Below are 12,175 nucleotides of genomic sequence, written 5' to 3'. Positions count from 1 at the left end.
CAGATTGTTATTGTGGTTTGTTTAGAATTAATTAAAATCTGAAAATAGAATTAGCAATTAGCTGAATTATACACAACACTATCTGAGTGATTTAAATCAATATGTAACAATTTTAATTTAATAAAATACAAATAATGAAATAAAAGTATTACCTCAAATGGGGGTTCCGAATGCATCTTCTAAACAACAAATCAAAATACAAAATGATATATTGTGAATCTAGTATAACAAATCTTCAATACGAACGACCACATAAAAATCAAGAAGATTCAGTGCAAATAAAATAGATTTAGGGTAAAATACATGTCCCATTTCTACCCTTTTATAGCTTACTCGAACGGTCACTTGCAAAACTCCCCGAATGGTCACCTACAAAACTCTCTGAACGGTCACACCTGCTGTTGCTACGGTCCTCCTCCCTACCAAACACTGCTTTCTGTCCCTTCTCTACGTTCTCGAGTGAAGTGAATGAGAAAGGAGGAGTTGAAGGTAGTCAAAGAAAATCTCGCTGGACCAAGCAACGAGATTTGCCACGCGTCATACATCGATCAGCTGTAACAGTGAGATTTGCTTTGACATGCGTAAACACCTAATTTGTCTGACCCTTTAAATATCGCTGATGAATTTCGCTAAATCAAGCATCGAAATTAAGTGACCATTATTTTGAAAAATATTTTCCTAAATAAGGTATTAATTAATATATTATTTAAAGTTAAAGGTAAAACGGGAGAAAACTCTCTTAATTTAGCAGCAAAATGTTTTCAATTCGATCCACTTTGAGCTGCTTCACTGCGGGTCTCTATCCATTTCTAATTAGGGTCCCATTTTCTTCCATGTTCTTTATTTTATTATTTATTCACAACCACCATCATGACATTTTCAGTATGTCCTCGAGGAATTTCCCCCACAGCCCTACTATAGTTATTCTCCTCAGGTTCAGGTTTCTGTTCGCAGATTCTTTTCCCATTTTCCTCCCAGCTCTATCCACCATCATTCAAGTGCTGAAGACTCTAGACTCCGTACTCCTTCCACAAGCCAACGCTGTATGCTGATGATCCACTGAGTGGAAACCAACTTCACAAGCTCTCCTTCCCCCGTCTCCAAGTATTCTCATTCTCCATCATTAAATAATGGAAAGTCCCTTCTTCCCCCTTCCCATGTGAAAAGAAAATCTCTGCCCCAAAGTCTTCTCTTTCCTTTATTTTTCCGCTTCTTTTTTGGGCTTTCATTTTCAACTTGTGTATTACTCGTTCTGCGTTTATGTACCGTGCTCCCTCTTCCGAAAAGGTCGTGCCTTTAAGTTTTGCTGCTCTGCTTTTGAGTCCTGTAAGCCTAGTTTCCTGGCGAAAACGAGAAATCACCAGAAATTTCACCTTTTCTTGTTGGCTGTGTGGGCATGCCTGCCTTTGTTTTCTCAAGATGCAGCACTAGTACTACTAAGAGGACCGATTTATTCTTTCTGTCTGCCTGCTGCCTTTGTGGGTCTGGAGTTCTAGGGACCCTTTCTTGACCATTTGGTTGTTGTTGTTGTTTTTGTGGATATGGAGCTTCCTTCGTCATCCTGGTAACTCTGTTAACAAGCGCATGATGAGTTCAATTATTTTATGCTGTAGATTGGTTCCTACGGGTCTTGAGTTGATTTTGCTGTATTAACTATTTCCGTTCTCGGGCGCTTTATAGTTCTGACGGTGGGTCGCAATTGGGTTCCAAAGTGTTTTTGGCAGCGATTTGCATTTTGGTTCAGGTGTTCTGTTTATTCTATTCATTTTCATACCTGGGTTCTCTCTGATTTGGGAAGAAAGGCAGTTTATTTCATTATTTAGGAAGGATCAGCATGAGCCCAGTTTGGATTTTGTTGATATCCATTCTGTGTTTCGGAGCATTATCCGAAAGGAGTTTAAGACCAGATGTTATAAACGTTGGAGCTATTTTCACTTTTAATAGTATTAATGGTCAAGTTGCAAAGATTGCCATGAAGGCTGCTGAACAAGATATTAATTCTGACCCAGGCATTCTTGGCGGAAGTAAATTAGCTATATCCCTGCATGATTCCAACTACAGCGGATTTGTTGCCATCATTGGGGGTAAGTTCATCTGGGTTTTGATTATTATTATTATTATTAAATATGTTCCTAGAGTAGTCATGCTTCCTTTGTTTTATAATGTTGTCTCGTGCTTTCTTTTCTTCTTTTCCTGAAAATGTGTTATTCTCCTTTAAATATCTTGTTCTTACGGTTTCATTTTCTCGACTGATCACAGCATTACAGTACATGGAGACTGATACCGTGGCTATTATTGGCCCACAGAATTCTATAATGGCCCATGTTCTCTCACATCTTGCCAATGAACTCCATGTCCCATTATTATCATTCACAGCCTTGGACCCCACCCTCTCCCCTCTCCAATATCCTTACTTCATTCAAACTGCACCCAATGATCTGTTCCAGATGACCGCCATTGCCGACATGGTTAGCTATTTTGGTTGGAGAGAGGTTGTTGCTGTTTTCAGTGATGATGATCAGGGGCGAAATGGTATAGCTGCATTAGGTGACAAACTTGCAGAGAGGCGCTGTAAAATTTCTTACAAGGCAGCTCTCTCCCCTGACCAAACTGCAACTCGGGTTGATGTTGTTGATCAGCTAGTTAAGATTGCAATGATGGAATCTCGAGTGATTGTTCTGCACACTTACAACAAATCAGGCCTCTTGGTTTTCGATGTGGCCCGTTCCCTTAATATGATGGACGCTGGGTATGTTTGGATAGCTACTACTTGGCTATCAACGGTTTTGGATTCCATTTCACCACTTCCTTCGAATACCATCAATTCTATTGAAGGAGCTCTCACACTTCGACCGCACACCCCTGATACAAAAAGGAAAAAGGCTTTTGTGTCTCGGTGGAGCCAGCTGAGTAATGGCTCAATTGGGTTGAACCCTTACGGCCTATATGCCTATGACTCTGTTTGGATGATTGCTTATGCAATCAAGGCATTTTTGGATCAGGGTGGCATTATTTCATTTTCCAATGATTCAAATTTAAATGGTCTGGCTGGAGGGACTCTGAATCTTGGTGCATTAAGTATTTTTGATGGAGGAGAGCAGCTGCTCAAGAACATATTGCGGACCAATATGACAGGCCTGACGGGCCCAATTCAGTTTACTGCTGAAAGATCCCTCGTGTATCCGGCATTTGACATCATTAATGTAATTGGAAATGGATGCCAGCAGATTGGATACTGGTCTAATTATTCTGGTCTCTCTGTTGTGTCCCCGGAGATGCTTTATGCAAAACCACCTAACCGCTCAATTTCAAACCAACATTTACGCAACCCTGTATGGCCTGGAGGAACAACTGTAAAGCCACGTGGGTGGGTTTTCTCAAACAGTGGTAGGCAATTGAGAATCGGAGTTCCCAACCGAGTTAGTTTTAGAGATTTTGTCTCAAAAAACGTTGATGCTGACATGATTCAAGGATATAGCATAGATGTATTCATTGCTGCTGTAAACTTACTTCCATATCCAGTTCCATATAGGTTTGTTCTGTTTGGGGATGGTAGGAAGAATCCAAGCTACGGTGAGCTTGTAAACAAGATCACGACAAATGTGAGTAAAACGGATATATATGGATGCTCTTTTAATTATGTGATGCATGGGTAATAGTTTTTACAAACAGGTTTTGTTTTACAGGCCTTTGATGCTGCTGTGGGTGACATTGCAATTGTCACAAACCGAACAAAGATTGTTGATTTTACTCAGCCATACATAGAGTCGGGCTTAGTTGTAGTGGTTCCTGTCAGGAAGTTGAACTCGAGCGCTTGGGCTTTCTTGCGACCATTTACTCCATTGATGTGGGGTGTTACAGCAATATTTTTTCTTATTGTCGGAGCAGTTGTATGGATTCTAGAACATAGAATAAATGATGAATTCCGAGGACCACCTAAGAAACAGTTTGTTACAATTTTGTGGTGAGTACTATGATAGAATTTTTCATAATTAAGTTTTTTTCATTATAAGCATGATTTTTGGACATTAAATGAAGTAAACTGTATGCTAGAACAGTTATGCCGCAACTGTGTCGAGATAAATAGAACTTAGCAAAGGACTGAGTTGAGCCTGATTAGGAGAAATTGTATTCTTTATCTTACAATCCATCCAGTGATGAATTTTTAAGTTTATTATGCATCACTTTCCATGTTAACTGTAGCTTGCTAATCATGCTTTCTTATGATCTCCATTTGCCATTGGTTGCTTGTCTTGCAGGTTTAGCTTCTCAACTTTATTTTTTTCCCACAGTAAGTCTATTTACTTCCCTTTATTTGGATAGTTTATATTTACTATGTAGTCTATGATATATCCTCGAGTAATTTTAGTAACCTAAGCCCAATTGTAATAACTTGAGATTTCTTCAAAATTTCAGGAGAGAATACAATGAGCACACTCGGTCGCATTGTGCTGATCATCTGGCTTTTTGTGGTTCTGATAATCAACTCAAGTTATACTGCAAGTCTGACGTCAATCCTTACTGTACAGCAGCTATCATCACCAATCAAAGGGATTGAAACTTTGATGACTAGCAATGAGCCTATTGGATTCCAAATAGGGTCGTTTGCAGAGAACTATTTGCACGAGGAACTCAACATCCCGAATTCTAGACTCGTTCCTCTTGGTTCGCCAGAAGAATATGCAACTGCCCTTGAGAAACAAACTGTTGCCGCTGTGGTTGATGAACGGCCATACATAGAACTCTTCCTCTCCGATCACTGCAAGTTCTCAATTGTGGGCCAACAGTTCACCAAGAGTGGGTGGGGGTTTGTAAGTGTCTCAACAGAGTTGTTAATAGTTCTTCCCTATGCATTATCAATTGAATCAAGTTGGTTTACTTTTACTTTGATTACGAGTCGATCATAATTTTGTCGAAGGTTGAAACCCATGATGGTCTTGGTCAAGAATTATGCACCTAAATTAATGAAGACCTGAATTTATGATTCAGAACTTTTGACACAGTAGAATTGAAGAGGCAAGAGAATGTGAAAAAAATGGAATCATAAACCTTAGTGCGTTTAAAGGGAACTGGGGGTTAGGTTATTGTTAAACCCATTAATGAATTCATGAGTTTGATTTTAGAAGATCCTAGATCAAACTAAAGAAATGATAAAGGATACTTTCTGTCGGAGGCCTGCCATGCCATATTCCTTCCTTCACTTTATTTCCTTGAATTATTGAAATCGTCTGAAAAATTCTGAACAGACTGGAGCTTATTTCATTGGCCATTGTGTTTGTAGATATTCGTAAAATTTCTTCCACACACCACCCATGTGAAGTATTGTTAGATATATACAGTTCCAGAACTCTTCTATACTTTATCTTCTGCCTCTATTGTTTATTGCATTGGATCCATGATATTTTGTTTCTTGTTAGGCATTTCCAAGAGACTCTCCCTTGGCCGTTGATATGTCAACCGCCATTCTCTCTTTATCAGAAAATGGGGATCTTCAAAGAATCCATGACAAGTGGCTGGCAAAGACAGGTTGTAACACCCAGAGCAATGAGCTCGAATCAGATCAGCTTCAGTTGAAGAGCTTCTGGGGGCTCTTCCTTATATGTGGGATTGCATGCATACTCGCCCTCTCTATATATATCTGCTTAACTATACGCCAGTTCACCCAACAGTTCCCCAAAGAAACTGATCCTTCTGGGTTTGGCAGCTCACGATCAGCACGTATCCAAACATTCTTATCATTTGTTGATGACAGGGCAGAGCAATCGAAGAGCAAGTCAAAGAGAAAACGTGAGGAAATGTCATTGAATGGTAATGGAGGGGAAGATGAATCGCGGTATGGATCCAAGAGAACACAAATGGAGATTTCCCCAGATAGGCATGAGGGTGAGGCTTGGCTCAATTAGCTAGTCTCTTCAGTATATGGTTCTCATTAGTAATGTTATTTAGGTTGTTGGGTGTTTTATGTGATTATATTTTAGGTGATACTGTTAACGTGCAAGCCCATACAGCGGGATTTTGTTTTAGTTAGCAGCATTATACATGATTAACATCTCTATGACTTTTGCTTTGTGTGGCTCCATACTAGTTGTTTTGCTGTAAATTTAGTGGTAGTCTTTCTAGCTGTTTGTGGAGATCTAAGTTAGAAGAGGTTTTTTATTTATTTTTTATTTTTATTTGGAAAAGAGGGCGACACCTCCGATCTTTATTAGAAAATCCGTCACTTATGACGGAAGATTACTGTGGTTCTAACCTTGAAACTTGGGGAAAGCAAAATAAAACCCAAAGAATCTAAAATTGACTTAACCAACTTATTTAAAACCAATAAACCAATGACCAACAATCAAAAAAATAAATAAGAATTAAACAACTATAAGTGAAAAATTAACAAAATTTCGGAAGATCTCGAGAAATAAACCAATCACTATAATCTTTGCAAATACTAGCACAAAGTATCATGAGTGCAAGGAGGGAAATCCCAACAAATTCAATTGAATCATTCCTCTGACTTGCTGTGGAAATTCATCGTGGCAACTATATGATCGAGATATACCAGATTCACCCTTCTTGGCAAAGAATTTTGCACTTTGATTCGGCTCTCTATAAACATGTTCCACTTTATAATATATGCCTCTCATTGCTAACACAAGCTCTTCCCACACTTCCCATTAGTTTCAAGTCGAACACTTCCTAGAATTAATCCACTAAACCAACAAAACAGAATCATAGGCAATCTCCACTTGATCAAATTCGAAATCTTTACACAGATTAATCCCTATAATAATCGCTTTCATTTCAACCATATTATTGGTTCCATAACCCAGTAATGAGGAAAAAGTTGCTTTAAATAATCCTCTTTCATCTCTTATCATGCCTCCACCACCACAATTACCTGGGTTACTTTTGCAGCTTCCATCCATATTCAACGTAACCCAACATATCCTAGGTTTACACCATTTGACTACACAAGGAAGATGAACCCTCACATTTTTTACTTGAATATCTAAAGTACGAAGGATTGCAATATCCGTGCAAGAAGCAAGTGCATATTTAGTTAACTTGTTCGAAATGGAAGTAGGTAGGAGACCTACCAAAATGCCTAACTGTGAGGTCCGCCTTGCACAATTAAACCAGAAATTAACTCTAACTTTCCATGTATTCGTTGTCATACAACTAACACCCAACACCATTGCTGCTTGTTTCCATACCTCCTGAGCAAAAGATCCTATGCAAAATACATGGTCTAGAGATTCCATCTTGGCATTTGAACAACAATCACACCGAGAGGCCATTTGAACACCTACTTCTTGAAAACGAGTATCAACCAGAAGACAACCAAACCAAGACTTCCACATACAAATTGACACCCGTTTTGGCAACATAGGATGCCAAATCCATTTTGAAACTAAGAATTCCTCTTTACGCTTCCTTTTCCAAGCACTTGCCATGGTAAATTTCCCATCTGTTGAAGGTTTCTAAATTATTGTATCTGGACCCTCCTTGCATGAAATAGTAGAGTTCATTATTTCCTCAGTCTGTCCTTCACCCAACAGATCCACTAATAAATCAACATTCCACCCATCTCTATCCTTACAATCTCGTGTTCATAGCTTATGGTTTCTGATTTCCTGAACCTTAGCACAAAGGGGATCGGAGGCTAACCATCAATCAAACCAAAAAGAGGTTGACCCTTCTTCAATTTGAATACGAACATGCTCTAATACTTCAGGTATCACACGAGCAATCGATCTCCAAAATATGGTTCCTTTATCTGGCTTTATTTCTCTCAAGTGGTGTCTATTATTCAAATACTTGACTTTAAAGAATTGAGTCCACAAATTATCCATAGTTAACAATCTCAACACAAACTTCATATGCAATGATTTTTTTACTTCCTCAAAATCCCTAATACCCAAACCACCATCACAAATAGATTTACATATATTAGGCTAGGAACACCATTTCCTTTTTCTTTTATCATTTACTCCACTCCAAAAAAAATTCGATAACATAGAATTTATCTTTGTGAAGACAATATTAGGAATGTGAATTACTGCCAATTGATGAACCGCAAGTACGAAACACACTCTTAAGAACTTAAAACTTTATTCTTTCTACTTTTCGGAAGCTAACAAATTGTTATTAGGAGGGCCCTACTAAAACCCCGCCACCCAGAAAAATAAAAGGCAGGAAACCCTCTTTGTTTTACTTCGTAGTTGGTATCGATCAAAGCTGTTCGCCTATTCCTCTCGCTGCCCCTCCCCTGTAAATAGGCTCGAAGAACAGGGGACATTGAAGATAATACATGCTTAATTAAAAGTAAATGACCCGTTGAGATAAAAGCTTAAATTTCCAACTTGCTATCTTTTTCCTCAATTTAGCAACTAGAGGCTCTAAAATACTGGCCGTAAGATGACTTGATACCAAAGGAACACCCAAGTATGTAGCAGGAAACCCTCCATTGAAGATAATAACCTGCCAGCCCCAAGAAACTCCTAATTTCCTAAACATTCTTCGGCCTAACCCACTTCACAACTGCATCAATCTTGCTGGGATCCATTGAAATTCCATTACCTGAGATAACGTGCCTCAGAAACGCCACCTTCTCTAACCATAATTCGCATTTACTGAATTTAGCATACAAACTCTTTTCCCTGAGCGTTTGGAGTACCTGTTGTAAATGTGCCTCATGCTCCTTAAAACTCCTCGAGTATACCAGTATATCATCAATGAAAATCACGATAAGTTGGTCTAAATACTGATGAAAGATTCTATTCATCAAATCCATGAATACTGTAGGAGCATTCGTCATACCAAAAGGCATAACAAGAAATTCATAATGCTCATACCTAGTCTTAAAAGCTATCTTTGAGACGTCTTATTTATCTCCCTATAGTCTATACACATTCTCATAAACCTGTCTTTCTTCTTAACAAATAACACTGGAACTCCCTAGGGTGAAACATTAGGTCTGATAAATGCTTTATTCAATAGGTCTTGTAGTTGGTCCTTTAATTCCCTCAACTCTGCTGGAACCATACGATAAGGAGCTTTAGAGATCGGTGTTGTCCCAGGAAGTAGATCAATAACAGAATCTACCTTACGATCTGGAGACAATCCTGACAATTCTTCTAGGAAAACATATCGAAACTCCTCAACCACTAGTGTATTGTCAAGCTTCATTTCATTTTCTGACACCTCCTTTATGTAGACTATAAACCCCTAACATCCCTCTAGGAGTAATCTTCTCGCCTGCATAGCTGATACTAACTGAGACAGGTAATGCACTTGCGACCCAAAAATTTAAATTCTTGCTTGCCTGGTGGTTTGAAGATCACCTCTTTCAAATGACAGTCAATATTAGCATAGTTAGCTACCAACCAATCCATACCCAGTATTATATCGAACCCATGCATATCTAACACAATTAGGTTAGCTGGTAACACTCTCCCCTGAATTTCTACCGCATAACCCCTGAGCACTCTACGACACCTCACCACTAATCCTGATGGTGTAGCTACAGACAATTCTACCCCTAACAACAAGGTCTCATTTCCAGACAATTTAATATAGTCCGCAGACACAAAAGAGTGTGTGACACCTGAATCAAATAAAACAATAACCTGATATGGTAAAACAATAAAGGTACCTTTCACGACGTCACCTGCGGTCTCGGCATCACCAAGCATCAATGCATACACCCTCGTTGGAGCCACATTTCTCTACTGGCCTCCATGAGGTGCCTGGTAACCTCCCCTAAACTGCTTGGGAGTAGGAGCAGTACCAAGTGGTGTAGAACAATCTCGTGTCATATGCCCTGAACCACCGTAGCAATAGCAGACTACACTCCCCACTCGACACTCTCCCAAGTGTCTCTTTCCACAAGTCAGACAAACAGGGTAAGTCTGCACTGCCTGAACCCCACGACCCCCATCCTCCTATCTTTGTCCTCTACCATAGTTTCCTCTCCTCTACTGACCCTGCTTGGACCTCTGCTGGAAACTTGAAGGCACAAATCTCTTCTTCTGTCCCTACTCCTCAACACCCAACCGTTCACTGGCCTCAGCCAAAACGGCTCTGTCTACCAGCTCAGCAAAGTTTTGTATTTTCAATATCATAACCTATCTGTAGATCTCACGCCTCAACCCTATTTCAAATTTTCTCACCTTCCTTGCTTCATCAGGTATATTAAAGGGGGCGAAACGAGACAATTCTATAAATCTCGCCGCATATTATTGAACTAACTGTTGTCCCCACTTCAGATTCAAGAACTCCTCCACTTTGGCTTCTCTGACAGTGGCTGGAAAGTATCTTTCAAAGAACAATTCTCTAAATCGATCCCATATCATAGCTATCGGCATCGTCCTTTACTGTTCCAGGAGTTTCACAACAGTTCACCAGCGCTCTGCCTCTCCTGTCAATTTATAAGTAGCGAATAGAACCCGCTGCTCCTCAGTACACTGCAGCACCGCCAAAACCTTCTTTATTTCCTGCATCCAGTTCCCGACGACTACAGAATCAACCCCTCATGGGAATGCTGGAGGATTCATCTTAGTGAATTTCTCAATCGTACACCCACGGTCTGCAGACAGGCCTCCCTACTCCCTAGAGCTCATAGCGATATCAGCCATAACCTGCTGAGCCACACTACGTAATACAACATCAGAATCAACCCCGCCTGCACTCGAGGGTCCTGCACCATCACTACTGCTTGCATGGGCACTACCTCCACCAGGGTCCATCCTGAAAGACAATGAACATGACTCAGAGACCCTGTCCTTATAATATACATATCTAACCAAAACCCCACTATATTGCCATTCTTATATTTATTTAAGGTTAAGTCCTAAACTTTAGAAACACAACCCGTTAATATTTTACTATGGCTTTCGTGAAATTGTCACCCCAAGAAAGACACAAAAACCAGCACAGTAGTCCTGCCTTTGGACTGCAAAACCAAACCTCAAACCCCTTTCAAAACTCTAGTATTGTTTCCACTACACTCTAAAGTCTGCAGAACCTAGCAACCTGGCTCTGATACCAAACTATAACAACCTATCTAATTTTCACATATATTTTTTTTTTCTTTACATAATAGCATGTCAATAATCATGAAACTATAAACATAATCCACCCAGACCCGTGGGTATTGGGGAATAAACCTGTCATATATCACCGGCATCCTAGCAGCAGAAAACATGCATCATATGCATAACAAACCAACCGTCCAAATACAATACCAGAGTTTTACAACCAGCCATATAAATTTACACACATCCCAAAATGAACATAAAGTTCCCTAGGATCACTACTCCAAAATCCATCTAACCCTAGTGGAACGACTTACCCTTCTGGCAGGGTAGATCAGGTGACCACTATCGCTGCGGAGCTCTATTCGCTCCCCTACCTCGATTCCCTAAAATATTTTAAAACTAGGGTGAGACACCTCTCAGTAAGGGAAATGAACTAATATCAACGTGTGGCAACATGGGTATTTCACTCGTCATAAGCATATATTATACATAAATTATATATGAGAAATCTGTCTAATAAATACTGAATAAACATATTTGAAAGTAGCATACATGTCATGCAATATATATGTACATGTAAAACAACTTATATCACTGTATAATATGTGAAATAAATCCCATGATGGATAGCTAGTTGATGTCATGTATTACCCCCACATGACTGGGTTGTGCAGCCTGAATGCAGGACTTAGGACTGGCTGGCCGACCATGCTAGATTAATATAAGTCTGTAAGTACGATGGGCCCGCCCCACCTAGGTTTGAACTACCAAAGGGACGTTTACAACTTTGCACTAAAGTCACATCGACTGCGAATCTCCCACAGCCCTTTGCGGCATGTGGTAGCACTAACATAATCTGAATACATATATAGTTATGGTACCGTACTGCTGAACTAAACTAAACTAAGTCATCCAGGTGCTGATATCATACACTGTATTTCATATGCTGAATATAACCGTTTCACCATAATATCTAACATAACAGTATTTTCATAAAAATAACATATTTTCATTACGACCCTTGCGCCGACATTTCATGTCATATCATATAAATTAATGGCCCTTACACCATTTTATATAAACTATGACCCTTGCACCATTTCACACAAATTACGACCCTTGCACCATTTTATAAATTACGACTC

At 39.5% G+C, this 12,175-nt stretch overlaps 1 protein-coding gene across 1 annotated transcript; it reads left to right on the top strand.

Moving 5' to 3' along the window:
* Positions 1 to 881: 881 nt before the first annotated feature.
* Positions 882 to 6,077, top strand: LOC131156286 (glutamate receptor 3.2-like). The gene is made up of 6 exons (XM_058109833.1): positions 882 to 2,084; positions 2,260 to 3,602; positions 3,687 to 3,964; positions 4,260 to 4,291; positions 4,417 to 4,811; positions 5,418 to 6,077. Exons 1-6 carry the CDS (start codon positions 1,835 to 1,837, stop codon positions 5,901 to 5,903), a joined length of 2,784 nt encoding a protein of 927 aa, XP_057965816.1. The 5' UTR covers positions 882 to 1,834; the 3' UTR covers positions 5,904 to 6,077.
* The last annotated feature ends 6,098 nt before the right edge of the window (positions 6,078 to 12,175 follow it).

This window comes from Malania oleifera, chromosome 5 (genome assembly GCF_029873635.1).
Source record: "Malania oleifera isolate guangnan ecotype guangnan chromosome 5, ASM2987363v1, whole genome shotgun sequence".
NCBI classification, from domain to species: domain Eukaryota; kingdom Viridiplantae; phylum Streptophyta; class Magnoliopsida; order Santalales; family Ximeniaceae; genus Malania; species Malania oleifera.
The sequence above is the reverse complement of the archived record's forward strand: the minus strand, read 5'-3'. Positions and strand labels throughout refer to the sequence as shown.

Coding starts and splice junctions, on each gene's coding strand:
- LOC131156286 (XM_058109833.1), top strand. CDS start 1,835: ATGAGCCCAGTTTGGATTTTGTTGATATCCATTCTGTGTTTCGGAGCA. Junction 2,085..2,259: donor ATTTGTTGCCATCATTGGGG/GTAAGTTCATCT, acceptor GACTGATCACAG/CATTACAGTACATGGAGACT. Junction 3,603..3,686: donor TAAACAAGATCACGACAAAT/GTGAGTAAAACG, acceptor TTTGTTTTACAG/GCCTTTGATGCTGCTGTGGG.